Source organism: Capsicum annuum, chromosome 3 (assembly GCF_002878395.1).
Source record: "Capsicum annuum cultivar UCD-10X-F1 chromosome 3, UCD10Xv1.1, whole genome shotgun sequence".
In the NCBI taxonomy this organism is placed as follows: Eukaryota; Viridiplantae; Streptophyta; class Magnoliopsida; order Solanales; family Solanaceae; genus Capsicum; species Capsicum annuum.
In genome coordinates, this window is record NC_061113.1 from 39,799,140 (window position 1) to 39,816,503 (window position 17,364).

Genomic DNA, 17,364 nt, shown 5'->3' on the forward strand with positions numbered 1-17,364 from the left:
GTCATTATAAACTAAGGTCTCGTTTGGCATGAGGGATAAGATATAACTTATTCTAGGATTAATTTTATGATGAGTTTATCCCATGTTTGGTTGGGATAAAATCACAACACAACTTATTTTGGAATTGTAGTGTTATTATTATCCCACATTGCGGGTGGGATAACTATTCTGGATAACTAATTCTGGGATAATTAATCAGGGGATAACTTGTTTCCCAACCAAACACCCTATATGTTTGAAATGCTAAGACATTATTCAGAAAACTTGGATAAAACATGGTAAATAAAACTTTGCATCCAACAGAAGTACTATAAGGATAATATAGAAACTTTTTGCACGGTCAAAGTATATGATTTAAATTCGAATGAATAATTTATAATCAGTAGGATTCGGAGTTTGGATACCTTTGTGTCAAAGGTATATATATATACAACCTAACCATACATGATGAACACTAACATCTTAGTATTAAAAATATTAGAGAACAATTTAAGGAATTCTTTTTGTAAAAGAAAAGGAGAAAAAGTAGTTTGTGTCTGTCAAGAGAATGAAATGGGCTGTGGACGAAGCAATGTCCTCCTCCTAACTATCCAAGTAACGTCTCTTCTAATCAAACCAATGACACTTCAACTATTAGTTAGGTGAAAAATCTCAAATCTCACCAGAAAGTAACATATTCTCATCTTCTAAATATATCCTCTTCTACTCATTCCCTTTCGTACCTCATTTTGCCTTAGTGGCATATCCATCTAACACCATGGCTGCCGGTTCGCATTCTCGCAGTGAACTTCATGTTTTCCATACAGGAGATGATGTATGTCGTCGTTTCATTTGATATGACACATTTTTACTTTTTAGTCTGCTTCAGTTTTATACAACGTTGCTCGGATTATCAAAAAATGTGGTTCTAGCCGTGTCGGATCCTTCAAAAAATGCACTACTTTTGAAGGATCCGACATACACCTGATGACATTTTTGTAAGAGGCCTAGCAACATAGGTTTTCTGTACTGGATAGCTAGTATTCTTTAATCTCAAACTTCTCATTTTGCTAGAAATGACATGCTTTTATTAGTCACAAAAGTATCACTGACATGTTTAAAACTACACGTTCTGTAGTCTTTCACTTTCTATTAAATTTTTTGTTCAGTCAAACAGAGATCATATAATTTGTTTCCTTTTGGCTTTCTTGTTTGCTAACATGCTTTATTATTATTATTATAATAATAATTATCATTATTTTTGTACATATAACAGCGGGCTCCAACAGAAACGTCAAGAGAGTTTGTCATGTCGTTGAAGAAGATATGCAAGATTTGTCGAGACGAGATTGAACTAAAGGAAAACGGGGAAGTGTTTGTTGCTTGTGGAGAATGCGGATTCCCAGTTTGCAGGCCATGTTATGAGTATGAGAGGAGTGAAGGCAATCAGTCTTGTCCTCAGTGTCATACTCGCTATAAGCGTCATAAAGGTCCTCTCACTTTCATTCTTTCATTTTATTTTCACTCAGCTATGTTGCTTAGACTCTTCACAACTATGATGGGTGTGGTTGGATCCTCTAAAAATAAGTGTATATTTGGAGTATCCGACACGGGTGCTTTAATATTTTTGGACTTTCTCACCGAGTAGTGTTCGTGTAAAGGATCTTTCCAAATCATGTTAAGTAGACATACTATAACAATTAGTAGTAACTGATATAGTATTCTTAACAAACTTCAGAGTTTTATGCTATACACAATTTAATCAACTTTTGAAGTAATTTCAAGTACTTTTTTGTGATAAGCATTAGCAACTTGGTTATTACAGATGATAATTGATCTACTTTAGCATGTTAAATTATCACGTATACAGCTTAAATAGTTAAATCCATATGGAAATAGGCAATAGATCGATATCATAGCAAGTTAAATTGCAATATATGTTGTAAAAGTTCTTGAACTTTTTTTCCTTCCATTTCTCTCCTTTGGAGTAGACCTTCTGTTTCTCTAGATAATGTGCATGCATGCATGGCTATCAAAATCTGTTAGAAAAGATGATGTATACATTGATGAATTTCTTTAGCGTACAAGTTGTACTAAATAGTGCATTATATATGGGTAGGCTGTCCAAGAGTTGCAGGTGATGATGAAGATGATTTTCATGATGATTTTGAACAAGAATTTCAGATCAAGAATCATCATGGATCTCGCGACCACCACGCGGTTAGTTCATTTCTATTTTTAATCAACTACTATATATCACCAACCTTCTAGAGGTAGCTACGATATGGGTCATGGGTGCTGTCGATATAGCACCAAAGGTAATTGACTTGTCTTGAACTATCATGTATATCAAATTCTAGGTAGAAAAATTAAAAAAGATATTGCCAGTGTCATAATGATCTTCATTGGATATGGCAAAATCAATTTATCTGCCAGTGTCATAATGATCTTCATTGGATTTTGGCAAAATCAATTTATCTTTTTGTAACGCGATGTCAATGAAATGGAGTTATTACTTGTTTGTTAACTTAATCCAATGGGTTAAACCCGAAATGACGAGCTAGAATTGTGATGAATTAGCTCTTGGAAACGTAATTAGTCCAATTCGTTTAAATTTGGATGGGTTATTGACTAGTCCATTTATTAGCTCAATCATTTGAGTCCATAAAAACATTAAGCTGATCCGTAGCTCAAACTAAACCTTGAAAAATCTTGCCTAAATAAACTCCCTCCTTCCAATTAAGTGTCTTATTTTGATTAGATAGCTTTAAGAAATAAAATGGGATCTTTGAATCTTCAACTAGTCTTAAGTTAAAGATGTATATAATCTTTGATATTTTGTGGTCTTAGACTCATCAAGTTGAATATTAAATTGAGAGATAAGCATCCATTACCCTCTCGTACTATGACTAAAGTTGTTACGATGCACACAAACTTTACATAGATCCTATTACTCCTAAACATAATTTTAGCATATTTTTGTCACCCTTTTGTGCTGACGTGACACCTTTATTACATAAAAATAAGATCGACATCAAAAGTGTCATATCAGCTAAAAAGATAGATAATAATACACTAAAATTGAATCAAAGAGATAATAGGATCCTGTAAAGTTGAAGTATGTCGTAGCAAATTTGGGCATAGTTCGGGGGTACTAATGCTTTACTCTTAAATTGAAACACATACTAATATAAAAAGAACACTCCTTTGGAACAAAGACACACAAAAAATAGTTTTATTAGTTACCCCCTAATTAGCCCTGTGAAATCAGAATTGGAAATGAGCAATTATGTAAATTTGGACTAATATATGAACTGAAACCAAGTTGGTGTATGTTGGCAGGAGAATGGAGAGTATAATCAACAGCATCTGAACACCAATGGTGCTGCTTATAATCAATCAGTTGCTGGAAGTGGTACATCTATATCCATCTATACTCTTTAAATTCCAACATAAATAATTGTTACACTTTATTGTTTATGTGTCATTCAATGTGACTTTCTTTTATTTCAAATGGAAAATGACAGTAGTGGGAGGAGGCAAGGATTTGGAGGATGATCAGAAAGAAAGTTATGGTGATGCAGAATGGAAGGAAAGAGTTGAGAAATGGAAGAACCGTCAAGAAAAGAGAGGTCTTGTTAGTAAATTTGGTGATGGTTCTGGAAATGATCAACCCGATGATGATGATGATTATCTGTATGTCATTCTTTCCACTCTATATATCATTCCCACTAAACTTGCAATTTACTTGTTCATTCTTGACTTAGTACACCCCTTAACAAGCAATAAATAGAATGACAATTTTACCATATCATCCTTTAAATATAACAAATTCAATGCTTTGAGAAATGAAAGGGGAGCCTTGACGTAAATGGTAGAGTTGCTGCCGTGTGATCAGGAGGTAACGGGTTTAAGCCGTGGAAATAGCTTTTGCAGAAATGGAGGGTAAGTGTCAAAAAACAAAGGGAACGGGAAGAGTAAAGCTACAAGGAGAGAAACTGCAGGGAAGGAAAAAGTTGAAACTTTTTTGCTTTGTTTTCTATTTTTCTAGATGGTTGCAAAATGTCTAATGTCATCCTTTATTTATACTTGTGTACGGATGATTCTAGATACTACAAATCTAGAGTGTATACAAATATCTCCCTCAAATATCTAGCATCCGCTGAATCTTTCCTAAATATAAATATCAAATAGACTACACTATTACTTTCTAGATTCTTCTAACTAGAATTACCTAAATATCTAGATATTTCTTCAACATGATTATTCTAGAAATTTCATTAAACTATTCTAGACACTTAACTAGAAATCTATGATTCCAAAAAATCTACTTTAATATTTTCACACTCCCCCTTAAAGTAATTTTTTGGAAGCTACCCTAAACTTGTTGCGGAAGAACTCAAGTGAAGCTTTGAACTGCGTCTTAGTGAAAATCTTGATAGTTTTTGCATGACTCCTCTTTCTTCTTCAAATGCTGAAGCTTTCTTCTTAATGATTGACCCTTGTTGAGTTTTATCATGTTGAGTTCTCGAGCTCGCCCTTTCTTTGAACTCCTCCACAACTTTATTATATGGTGAGCCAAATATGATGGAAAAGCTTGATGCTCTACGATTGAAGATTTTAGAACTTACTCTTTTTGAAGCAACTCTATAACACAAGGATATATTTTTGGTATCAATCTCCTTATTTGATTTGATGACGATCTTTTGTTCGGGCCTATCAACCAACTCCCAAATATTATTTTTATTAATCATGGCAAGTTCCTCCTCCATTGCGGAAATCCAAGCTTATGACTTGCTTTTTCTTCAAAAGAAGATGGTTCCACAAGAGCAAAATTGCATTGCTCATAAACTTTAGCTAGTGACTTGGTCTCTAAAGCTGGAGAGTATGAAGTTTATTCAACATCTAAATTGTGCTCTTTTCCAATAATAGGACTGGAAGAAATATCACTCGTCTGTGGATTTTGAGCTGCAACTACTCCCATCTTGGTTCTTTACAACAATATCTCAATCCTAATCATAGTGGCTAGACTCACCCACCGCAAGATCTCTATTGATAAGCACCTTCTTCGTACGAACATTATAAATTTTGTACCTTTTTGCAGTTGTGCTATAGTCCAACAAAATACAGAGTTCTGCCTTGTTATCCAATTTGCCTCTTTTAGCATCAGGAACGTGTGCATAGCAGACTAAACCAAAGACTTTTAAGTGTCTCGCAGACGGCTTTATACCTTTCCATGTCTCAAATGGTATCATGTCTTGAAGTGCTCTAGTTGGTAATCTGTTAGCAAATAGACGGCAGTATTGACTACCTCAGCCCAAAAATATTTAGGCATCTTCTTTTCTGCCAACACGCATCTCGCCATCTCCATCACTGTTCTGTTCTTTCTCTCAGAAACCCCGTTCTGTTCTGGAGTGTAGCTAACAGTGAATTGTTGTTGAATGCCTACATATTTACAATACTTGTTGAACTGATGCGAAGTATATTCAGTTCCATTATCAGACCTGATATACTATAACCGACATCCACTCTCCCTTTTACCATAGCCTTGAATTCTTTGAAAACAGAAAACACCTGAACTTTGCTACTTAAAAAATAGACCCATGTCATTCGAGTTAGATCATCTATAAAGAGAACAAAATATTTATTCCTACTCAAAGAAGCCGTCCTCATTAGTCCACATATATCTATATGAACCAACTTTAGCTTTTCCTTCGCCCTCCAAAGATTTCCTTTAGGAAAGGATCGTCTATGCAATTTACCAAATTGACATGACTCACAAACATCTCAGCACCTGTTAATTTTGGGTACATCAAGAACCATACCCTTGGATTGCATATACACCAATGAACTAAGGTTGTAATGACCGAATCTTTTGTGCCAAAGCCAAGTATCACTCATTTCAACATTGAAAGAGCAACTTTCAGTAGAATAGCATGAAATTGGAAAGGAATTACCAATCATGCTAATTTTAGTTACTTCACAAACTTTAGGATCATAAATGACACATTTTTTATCCTTAAAAGTAAGTGAATAATTATTGTGAAGCAATTGAGCAACACTCAACAAGTTTTGAGTCAAGCTTGGCACATAAAGAACATCATTTATGATTTTCATACCTTCGTCCGTAGGGAATTTCACTGATCCTCTTCCTTGAGCTTTCACCAGTGCACCATTTCCAAGCTTCACTTTGGTCCTATCAGACTTGTCCAGGCTAACAAATAGATTTTCATCAATCGCCATGTACCTTGTGCATGCACTATCGACGTCCTAATTATATCGATCAACATGTGATGTGTGAGAAGCCATGAATACCTCCTCTTCTGTTTTTTCAACTTGGTGATCTTTCGTAAAATTTACTCGTTGGGAAGACTGACCACTTTGAGTTTGCTTTTGCCTGCAATACTTCTCAATGTGCCCATACTTCTTGCAGTATCAGCATTGAATAGGAGACCTCTTGGACTTCTGCCAATAATTCTTCTCCAAGTGGTTTGTCTTCTTACAAATACCACAAGGTGGAAATTTTTCTCTCCTCGGCGATTCACCTTGGTATCCACCATATTTCATCTCTCCAGAGTGGTCTAAAGAGACTTTTTTGCCTTCTTTTTGTTGCTTGAATTTATGCCTTACTTAAAAGGTATCTTCGACTGTCCCTTGGCTTCTCATGGTTACCCATTGCTCTTGGATTTGCAATTTAGAGATCAGCTCAGCTATTGAAAGAGTAGTCAAGTCACAAGACCCTTCAATAACTGAGATTTTTTATTCAAACTTATCCGGAAGGCTGACCATGATCTTCTCTACAACCTTCTGATCTGAAAAGTTTTCACCAAGTATCCTTATTTGGTTCACAATATCCATCGGCTTGGAAGAGTGTTCTTTCACATTATCTGAATCCTTCATCTTCAAGAGCTCAAACTCCCTCTTCAAAGTTAAGACCTTAACAGACTTAACTTTATTGCTGCCTCTAAACTCCCCCTTTAGCTTATCCCTGGCTTCTTTCCTTGTCTCACAAGCCATACTGCTTGTAAACATCACTTCCGTAAGGCTTAAATGTATGCAAGTGAAAACTCTTAGAGATCTAGTCACCAACTTATCATACTTTTTGATATCATTGAGAGTTGGATTGTTTCTCAATGGCTGGACAGCAGGTTCTCCTCTCTCAACGATATCCCACAAGTTGAGAGCCTTCAAATAAGCCTTCATTTTAATGATCCAAATATGGTAATTCTCCCCCGAGAAAATTGGAAGACCCGTTGTTGGTTGATTTTCTGGTGCCATGTTTTTTCAGCAAATAGATCCAAGAAAAGGAGATAAAAATAAGATGAGCCAATCAGCAAAAAACAGATTCAGATCCCGTAAGAAATGAGCTCTGATACCATGTAAAAAAACAACGGGAACAGGAAGAGAGTAAAGCTATAAGGAGAAAATATAAGAAAATTGCAGCTGTAAATTGCTACAAAAGAAACTGCAGGGAAGGGAAAAGCTGAAACTTTTTTGCTTTGTTTTCTATTTTTCTGGATGGTTGCAAAATGTCTAATGTCATTCCTTATTTATACTTATATAGGGATGATTCTAGATATTACAAATATAGAGTGTTCTTATACAAATATCTAGCATCCTCTAGATCTTTCCTAAAGATAAATATCAAATAGACTACACTATTCCTTTCTAGATTCTTCTACCTAGAATTACCTAAAAATCTAGATATTTCTTCAACATGATTATTCTAAAAATTTCACTAGACAATTTTAGAGACTAAACTAGAAATATATGATTCCAAAAAATCTACTTTAATATTTTCATAGTAAGGCTGCATAAGATAGACCCTTGTGGTCCGGCCCTTCCCCGGAGCCCGCACATAGTGGCAGTTTTAGTACACCGGGTTTCCCTTTTAATGCTTTGAGAAATGTATTGGGAAATTAGTAACTAAGTGATAAATGGAATTTAGCATAAAAATGGACATCTATTTTTAATATTATGTACAAGTAAAAGTGGACGGAGGAGAGTATATAAGTACCGAATAAAAACTTCACTAGAACTTTGTTAAGGGAGGAGTTTCAACAACTTATATATGACCAAACAAAATTACTTTTTATCCTAATTGCGCAGTATAATTTTTTCAGCGAAATATCGCCACTAATACGAGCATGTTTTATTTGAGCAATCATCGAAAAACAATATAGAAGGAACAAGAAAAGACCCTACAGAAATACTTAAAATTTATAACAAATCAGTCAACCTGACCTATGGATTTTTTTCACAATGATCAAGTTATATCTGGCCTTTCTTCCTCATTCCTTGTCATTCTCCTTACAACTTTTAAATACTGGATTTTCTGTAATATATTGTCTCTGTCGCTTGTAGTTATATATCACTCAATGACTTACTGATATAATTAAATAATTTTGAACTCTTTATAATTATTGAAGTTATATACTCCATGTGATATTATTAACCAAATGGATCAAACACTACACTGTTCCAACATGATAGGAGTGTGTATGAATTGAAACTGATCAAGTTTAAGCATATAAAATTTGCAGAATATTTCAATGTGCTAACCACTTAATTGATTTCCAAGCAGTTTGGCAGAAGCTCGGCAGCCACTCTGGCGAAAAATTCCACTTCCATCAAGTCTAATCAGTCCATATCGGATAGTCATTATCCTCAGGCTTGTCATTCTTGGATTCTTTTTCCATTTCCGGATCTTAACACCAGCCTATGATGCCTATCCATTATGGATTATCTCTGTTATATGTGAAATATGGTTTGCGTTATCATGGATACTTGATCAGTTCCCGAAATGGTCACCCATAAACCGTGAAACTTACCTGGATCGATTGACATTGAGGTTTGAACGTGAAGGCGAGCCAAATCGATTAGCCCCAGTGGATGTGTTTGTGAGTACAGTTGATCCTCTTAAGGAGCCTCCTATTATCACTGCAAACACTGTTCTGTCAATCTTGGCTGTTGATTACCCTGTTGAGAAGGTTAGCTGTTATGTATCAGATGATGGTGCTTCCATGCTGTTGTTTGATACATTAGCAGAAACAGCTGAATTTGCAAGGAGATGGGTGCCATTTTGTAAGAAATATAGTGTAGAGCCTAGAGCACCTGATTTCTACTTCAATGAAAAGATTGATTACTTGAAAGATAAAGTTCAGCCTACTTTCGTCAAGGACCGCAGAGCCATGAAGGTATGTATCTATTACTCCATTCGTCTCATTTGATACGACTATATCGTAGGAGATGCAATGCCTAAAATGTGGACTTATCTCCTGGTAATTGTTTGATAAAGAATCATATCAAGGTTTAAAATTCAAGTAGTTTATTGGGAAAGTTGTAGAAGGAATACCTATCAAAAAGAAGTTGTAGAAGGAATCATGTCAAACATTTTAGGACGTGCCTAAAATAAAAGAATGTCATATAAATTGGGATACAAGGAGTATCATTTATCAGGGGCTTAAGTTTCTTTGGCTTTAAATAAGATATTTTCTACTAATTGAAAACTCATTCTCTTGTGGCAGAGAGAATATGAAGAATTCAAAGTAAGAATTAATGCATTAGTAGCAAAGGCTCAGAAAAAACCAGAAGAAGGATGGGTAATGCAAGATGGAACTCCATGGCCTGGTAACAACACCAGAGACCATCCTGGTATGATACAAGTTTATCTTGGTAGTGAAGGTGCGCTTGATATTGAAGGGAAGGAGCTACCCCGCCTTGTCTATGTTTCCCGTGAGAAACGACCGGGCTATCAACACCACAAGAAAGCTGGTGCCATGAATGCTTTGGTTAGTAATAGTAGAAATAATTTCTGGCTTGTATCCTTGACATTCTGGTAAATCCTTTTCTTCATGTTATGTAATTTGTGCTGTTCCGTCTTTATAATAGGTTCGAGTCTCTGCAGTCCTGACCAATGCACCGTTTATGTTGAACTTGGATTGTGATCACTACCTTAACAACAGCAAGGCAGTTCGAGAAGCCATGTGCTTTTTAATGGATCCGCAAATTGGAAAGAAGCTCTGCTATGTCCAATTTCCCCAAAGATTTGATGGAATTGATCGCCACGATCGATATGCCAACCGTAATGTTGTCTTTTTTGATGTAAGTTGATCTATGAATGTGGTAATTTGTTAACAAGGGATTTATTCCCAGTATTATGTTCTGGTTTAATCTGTTTTTTCTCTTCATGGTGGCAGATCAACATGAAAGGCTTGGATGGAATTCAAGGACCAGTTTATGTAGGAACGGGTACTGTCTTCAACAGGCAGGCGTTATACGGCTATGATCCACCTGTTTCTGAGAAGCGTCCAAAGATGACATGTGATTGCTGGCCTAGTTGGTGCTGCTGCTGTTGTGGTGGTTCAAGAAAGTCCAAGTCCAAGTCCAAGTCCAAGAAGAAGAGCATCAAGGCCTTACTTGGACTTGGAGGACTATACTGCAAGAAAAAGAAAACAATGAACGGAAAGAACTACACTAGAAAGCCATCTGGACCTGTCTTTGATCTTGAGGAAATTGAAGAAGGCCTTGAAGGATATGATGAGCTTGAGAAGTCATCTCTCATGTCCCAAAAGAACTTCGAGAAACGATTTGGGCAGTCCCCAGTTTTCATCGCTTCCACACTAAAGGAAGATGGTGGGCTTCCTGAAGGGACAAACCCAACTACGCTCATAAAAGAAGCTATTCATGTTATTAGCTGTGGATATGAAGAGAAAACTGAGTGGGGCAAAGAGGTTAGAGTCATATTTCATGAATATATTGAGATATGGGTATTCTCTTAGCTAACTTCTAATAAATTGTGTTTTTTTTGGACAGATTGGGTGGATTTATGGTTCTGTCACAGAGGACATTTTGACTGGATTCAAGATGCACTGCAGAGGATGGAGATCGGTTTATTGCTGTCCGAAGAGAGCAGCTTTTAAGGGATCAGCTCCAATCAATCTATCAGATAGATTGCACCAAGTCCTGAGATGGGCTCTTGGTTCTGTTGAAATCTTCATGAGTCGTCATTGTCCCCTTTGGTATGCCTGGGGTGGCAAGCTCAAATGGTTGGAAAGGCTAGCATATATTAACACCATTGTTTACCCATTCACTTCCATTGCGCTGCTAGCTTACTGCACCCTTCCAGCTGTATGCCTTCTCACTGGAAAATTTATCGTCCCTACAGTGAGTGAACTGAAGTCATTTGGTTCAGTAATATAAAGATTTGATTTTGATTTTCTAAATTGAATTCCATGTTTCTTTTGTAGCTTAACAACTTCGCAAGCATTTGGTTCATGGCTCTCTTTCTCTCCATCATAGTCACAAGCGTACTTGAGCTGCGATGGAGTGGAGTAAGCATTGAGGCCTGGTGGCGTAACGAACAATTTTGGGTCATCGGTGGTGTTTCAGCACATTTGTTTGCGGTTTTCCAAGGCCTTCTTAAAGTTCTGGCTGGTGTAGACACAAACTTCACTGTAACATCAAAAGCAGCTGACGACGCTGAATTTGGGGAGCTTTACCTCTTCAAATGGACCACACTTCTCATCCCACCAACCACTCTGATCATCTTGAATATGGTGGGTGTTGTAGCTGGTGTTTCAGATGCCATCAACAATGGTTATGGTTCATGGGGTCCTCTGTTCGGGAAGTTATTCTTCGCCTTTTGGGTTATTGTGCATCTCTATCCTTTCCTAAAGGGATTGATGGGCAGGCAGAACAGGACTCCCACCATTGTGGTCCTCTGGTCAATTCTCCTTGCTTCAATCTTCTCGCTGGTTTGGGTCAGAATAGACCCATTCCTACCAAAGCAGAAGGGACCTATACTCAAGCAATGTGGAGTGGAATGCTAAGTGCCATGCCCGGTATCTGTGTGATGTATTCTTCGCCAAATTTTTGTTAGGTTGATATTTTGATTGCAAGTATACACAGTGTCTTTCTGTCAATGTTTTGCCTAGCAATAAAGTAAGACTAGGATAAGGGCGTCATGCAACTTTGTAACATTTATACTTGTCCAAATTAATACCAAGAATTATTAAGCAGCTCCCGTACTCCTCTAATGACATGCATATATATACCATAATATGCAACATTCATGAGTCTGTTCAAGCTCATATTTCATACACCTCATCACTTGTGGGGAAATTGTTATAAGATCAACATGGAAATCTAGTACATTACCAACCTCATGTGGTTTCTTTTGTTTTCATATTTTTTTCCTGGTTGAAGTTAAGAATTAAGATATAAATTTAATTAGGCTTAGAATATAAGATTTTGAGATCTAAGTATGATGATTAACAAGATGATATTATTTATTTCTTTCTAGGCAAAATTGCACCCCAAAACATAGTAATTCGGGCAGATCCAAGGTTTCATCTTTGATACTATATAGACCCTAGATCTTGAGAAAGTTGCATTTAGCACTAAATCTCTTGCATCCTGTACATGAAACTTAACCCTATTTCTGGAAACTTGTTAGCTTGCTCATTTCTATTGTCCCCAATGGCTGTGGAAGGTAAGGCAAAGTCTTAGCAGATAATTCTTGTGCTACAAAACGCATGGTTGGTCGCGACTCAGGAGTGGTACGAGTACATGCCAATGCAATCGTGATCACAAAAACCACTTCCTCTGCCAAGTGGCCTGAGGGAGGTGCAAGTCTTTGGTCAAGAACATCCTTCAAAAGTATTTCTGAAGACAATGTTGTTGCTGCTGATAATGAAGTTAAAAGCTCCCCTGGATGTCTTCCCATCATAGTCTCCATCGCCACCACTCCAAAACTATAAACATCACACTTTTCTGTAACACGCATGGTAAGTGCAAGCTCTGAACATGAAGAAAGACAAGATATTAGTATTGAAATATTTTTCTTGATCAACAGAAATATGGATGCATAAGCTAATGAGTGAAATACCTGGTGCCATATAGCCATAAGAACCTGCAGCTGTGGTCCAATTTGATGAATCTGAAGCTAACAGCTTCGCTGTGCCAAAGTCAGAGAGTCGTGGCTCAAATTCTGACTCAAGCAAAATGTTATTCAGTGATACATCACGGTGCACAATGGGTGGAGAGCAGTCATGGTGCAAGTAAGCAAGTGCATGAGCTATTCCTTGCACAATTTTCACTCTTGTATCCCATCCAAGTTCCAGTCCCATCTCCTTGTCATATAGAACTTTACCCAGGCTACCTCTTTCTATATACTCATAAACCAAGTACATGCACCCATTCTTGGAACAGTAACCAAAGAGCTTAATTATATTCCTGTGTCTTACCTCTGTCAACGTTTTAATCTCATTCTCAAAGGTTCGACGATTTGTCAATGGAATGTCACTCGAGTCTGACATGTTGAGTCTTTTGACTGCAACTATCTGCCCAGAGGGTAAAACAGCTTTATAGACACTTCCAAAGCCTCCTCTTCCAATGCAGTTCTTTTCACTGAAATCTTCAGTAGCTTTCACTATGTCACCAAATGTGAACTTCCCTTCTCTTTCCCAAATCAGAGATTCCGAATTTTCATCCATCTGGCTAGCTTTGATCTCCTCATCATATTGCTTAGCCTTCCTTCGAGACACAAGACATGCAACAAACAGGATTGCCAAAAGTATGAGGCTGGCCACGGGTACAAGTACCCCAATGAGGACCTTTTGATTCTTATTTTTAGACTTCTCATTCGGGGTATCCAAATTACATGAGGATAATCCTTCTACATTTCCACACAAACCAGAGTTCCCAAGAAAAGATCTAGCGGTTGCTCCTTGAAATACTCCATCGGTTGGAATTGGTCCAGAAAACTTGTTGTATGAAAAATCCATCTCCTGAAGACTGATCATGCGAGATAATGCTGGAGGAATTCTACCTGAGAAGTTGTTATGTGAGAGGTTGAGATGCATTAATGAGGTGAGCTTAGCCAGGTTTTGTGGAATGGTTCCCGTTAGTGAATTGCCACTTATGTCCAAAAGAATACTCAACTGCATCAAATTGCCAAGTTCAGAGGGAATACCACCTGATAATAAGTTGTTGCCAAGATTCAAGCTCAACAGGCTGTCACACTTCCCAAGTTCTACTGGTATGTTACCACTTAACTTGTTTGTCGACAAATCAAGATGCTGGAGCTTAGTTAAATTGCCAACTGACTGAGGGATGCCTCCTGTGAGATTGTTTTCACTCAAGCTGAGATTGAAGAGCAGGCCTAACCTTCCTAGTTCAGAAGGAATTTCACCAGTCAATTCATTTCTTTCCAAAGTTAACATGCGCAGCTCTCTCAGATTCCCTAGCTCAGCTGGGATTACACCAGAAAATTTGTTTCCATGCATTCTTAGACTTGTGAGTTTTTCACATTTCCCCCAGTCAGGTGACAGTTCACCTGAAAGTTGGTTGTCACTAAGAGAAAGGAAAACAAGATTCTGGTGCACTCCAAATGCCTCTGCAAGATTACCAGAAAAATTGTTGCCTTCAAGCCGTACTCGCTTTAGTCCTGTGCAGTTCTTCAAGCAATCTGGTAACTTCCCACTGAATTTGTTCCCATTTATTGTCAACTCCTCAAGATTCTGGTTACATAATCCAGGAGGTAGTTCGCCAGTGAAGGTGTTGTTTGCAAAGCTGGCACTTGACAATAGAGGACTGTTCTTTCCAAAGTCCTTAGGGACGCTGCCTGAGAAATTATTAGTATATAAAGAAATAAGCTTCAGCTCACTGAGGTCAGAAATGCTATCCGGCAGCTCACCACTTAGTCGGTTGGTGTTGATGTCGAGGGTCTGAAGGGATATCAATTTCCCAATCTCAGGAGGAATGGTTCCACTAAGATTGTTGCGAAAAAGATGCAACGTCGTTAGATTGGTCAGATTTCCAATGGTTGGAGGTATTGTGCCTGAAAGCTGGTTGTCAGAGAAATCTAGCTCCAACAAGTTTTGTAAGTTACCAATCTGAGAGGGAATGGAACCAGTGAAATTGTTATGAAAGAGGTAAAGAAAGTTGAGGTTTGTCAACTGACTGGTTTCAGGTGGAATTTTCCCAGTAAAAGAATTGTTTTGAAGCTGCAAAGATGCCAATTCAGTCCAATTTGTGATGAAATTTGATGAGATTTCACCAGAAAGAATGTTATCGGACAACCCCAATTCCGATAACTTGGTAAGAGAAGAGAAGGATGGAGGCAATGGTCCTTGCAGGGAATTTTCTGCTAGAGCCAAGACAGCGAGTTTAGTACAAAGGCCAAGTTCAGAAGGAATGGTTGAATTGAAACCGTTCTTTCGAAGATCCAGGTGTTGAAGATTTCTAAGTCTGCCTATAGAAGATGGAATGTTTCCTTGAATTGAATTGTTGAAAAGTACAAGAACTTCAAGACTAGTGATCAAGCCAATTTCATCAGGAATTAAGCCGGAAAACTGGTTAACACCTAGCTGAAGTTCTTTTATCTTGGACAACTTGCTAAGATTTGGTGACAATGGACCTTGAAATGAATTAGATGAAAGATTGAGGCGTTCGAGCTTGTCTAAGTTGGTGAATACTGTTTCTGGGATTGAACCATTAAAATGGTTTGTCGACAAATCAAGGTAAGTCAAATTATGGCAACGGAGTACAAATTCAGGAAATTCTAAGGTCAGTTCATTGTAACCAAAGCTTAAATGTGCCAACATAGGCATATTCTTCATTTTAGACCAATCAGGAGTTTCTAAGTAATTTGATCCAAGATCCAAGTACCATACCTTCTGAAGGTTGCTAATTTGATAGGGAATAGCACCATTGATATTGTTGTTTATCATACTGAGATATTCAAGTCGTGTTAACTTCCCAATCTCTTCTGGTATGACACCTTCCAAGATGTTGTTACTCAGGTCCAAGAAAGTGAGCATAGACCCATTGCCAATACTCGAAGGTATCGATCCACTGAAGTTGTTGGTATTGAGATTGAAACTCGTGAGACTCGGAAATGAAGTGAAATCAAGCTGATCAAGTGAGCCTGAGAGGCCTGCATTAGAAAGATTGATCTCAGAAATGGTTCCACCAGCATTGCACACAATAGATGTCCAATTGCACAAGTTTCTTAGATTGGAAATGGACCATGAATCCAAGAAAGAAGTAGAAGGTAAGTTACTTTTCCATTTGACAAGAGCTTCAGCTTCTGTTCTTGCTGATGATGTGATCCTTAATGGAAGTGAAAAAAGAAGCAACACATGTAGAATGTAAACAAAGGTACTATGAATTGTTGTCATGTCTAATATTTGGTTTCAAGAAGAATACACCATTTTTAAGCTTTTACATGAAAGTGGTTCTCATGTATAAGTGGGACCATAAAAAGGTTGTACGTACAATATTATTAGTGGAAAACCAATCATCAAATTCTAAAAAGAAATGTAGCTGGCTTAATGGTCCAACTAGATGTCACATCAACACGGTTGCAATTCATTAATAATCTTGAGGGTTTTGTCAACATTATATGTCAACTTGACCAATAGTAAATAAAAATTTGAGTGTGAACAATTTAGTAGGAAAAGTATATTAAGAAAAAACTTTGGTTGAAATCCAATTTTCAAGACTTAAGATGCACTTTCTAGGTTGATAAAATCAAGTCAATGTTTATTTTTTTGCTCTCTTCAACATGTGTTAGTGTGAAGACTGACGAAAACGTTTACTGAATATTTGTATTCAACTGCTGAAATCCGCAGAGACGAAAAAGTATATATTCCTTAAAATAATTCTACACATAAACTTGTTTGGACACTAGTGTATTTCAAAAGAAAAACTGTTTCAAGCTGTATTATTTGTCTCATAGACAGGGCGGAGCCACACAGAGCCAAGAGATTCATCTCAATCGTCTCACATAAAAAATTACGTTGTTTATATATAGTTATTTTTTTTATAAATTACGTTGTTTATATATAGTTATTTTTTTTTATATTTTGAACCTTCTTACTAAAAATTTTTACTTCATTGTTGCTCATAGAGTTGATATGCAGATGCCATGGTCAGGACGGAGCTAAAGGGAGGCAAGAGTTCAATCGGATTTCCTCCATCAGAAAATTGTACTGCCTAAGTAGATGCAACAATGAATTCTTTTTTTGTTATGTATGTATGAACTGTTGAATCTCTTCAATGGATCTCTCTTTATGAGATTATGCTGGGTATATTATTCTTATTGTTGAGTATCTCTAACATAAGGGAAGATTCTAATGCATTAGCAAATGGAGGTCCAAAAATTGCTTCAAATAATAAGTTAAAATCCTAAGTCTGAAGTTTAATCTCTTCCCTAAAATTTTGGTTCCGCCACAAATATTACAGGAATGGTTTGTATACGTAGTGGGTGTATGGTTGACCTTTCATAGTTCATTCAACAAGCTAAAATTTGAAAATCTTTTATTGAAAAATACAGGTCTTCTAAAGGACATCCATGTGCTGGTTGAGGTCAAAATTGAT

At 37.0% G+C, this 17,364-nt stretch overlaps 2 protein-coding genes across 2 annotated transcripts; one reads left to right on the forward strand and one right to left on the reverse strand.

Moving 5' to 3' along the window:
- Window positions 1–659: 659 nt before the first annotated feature.
- On the forward strand, window positions 660–11,999 carry LOC107863909 (cellulose synthase A catalytic subunit 4 [UDP-forming]). The gene is made up of 11 exons (XM_016710108.2): window positions 660–814; window positions 1,256–1,469; window positions 2,099–2,199; window positions 3,322–3,394; window positions 3,507–3,675; window positions 8,564–9,176; window positions 9,507–9,770; window positions 9,871–10,083; window positions 10,179–10,712; window positions 10,795–11,145; window positions 11,229–11,999. Exons 1-11 carry the CDS (start codon window positions 758–760, stop codon window positions 11,808–11,810), a joined length of 3,171 nt encoding a protein of 1,056 aa, XP_016565594.1. The 5' UTR covers window positions 660–757; the 3' UTR covers window positions 11,811–11,999.
- Window positions 12,000–12,203: 204 nt separating this feature from the next.
- Window positions 12,204–16,282, reverse strand: LOC107863908 (MDIS1-interacting receptor like kinase 2). The gene is made up of 2 exons (XM_016710106.2): window positions 12,869–16,282; window positions 12,204–12,780 (listed from the first exon to the last, which is right to left on the reverse strand). Exons 1-2 carry the CDS (start codon window positions 16,161–16,163, stop codon window positions 12,416–12,418), a joined length of 3,660 nt encoding a protein of 1,219 aa, XP_016565592.1. The 5' UTR covers window positions 16,164–16,282; the 3' UTR covers window positions 12,204–12,415.
- Between the last annotated feature and the right edge of the window lie 1,082 nt (window positions 16,283–17,364).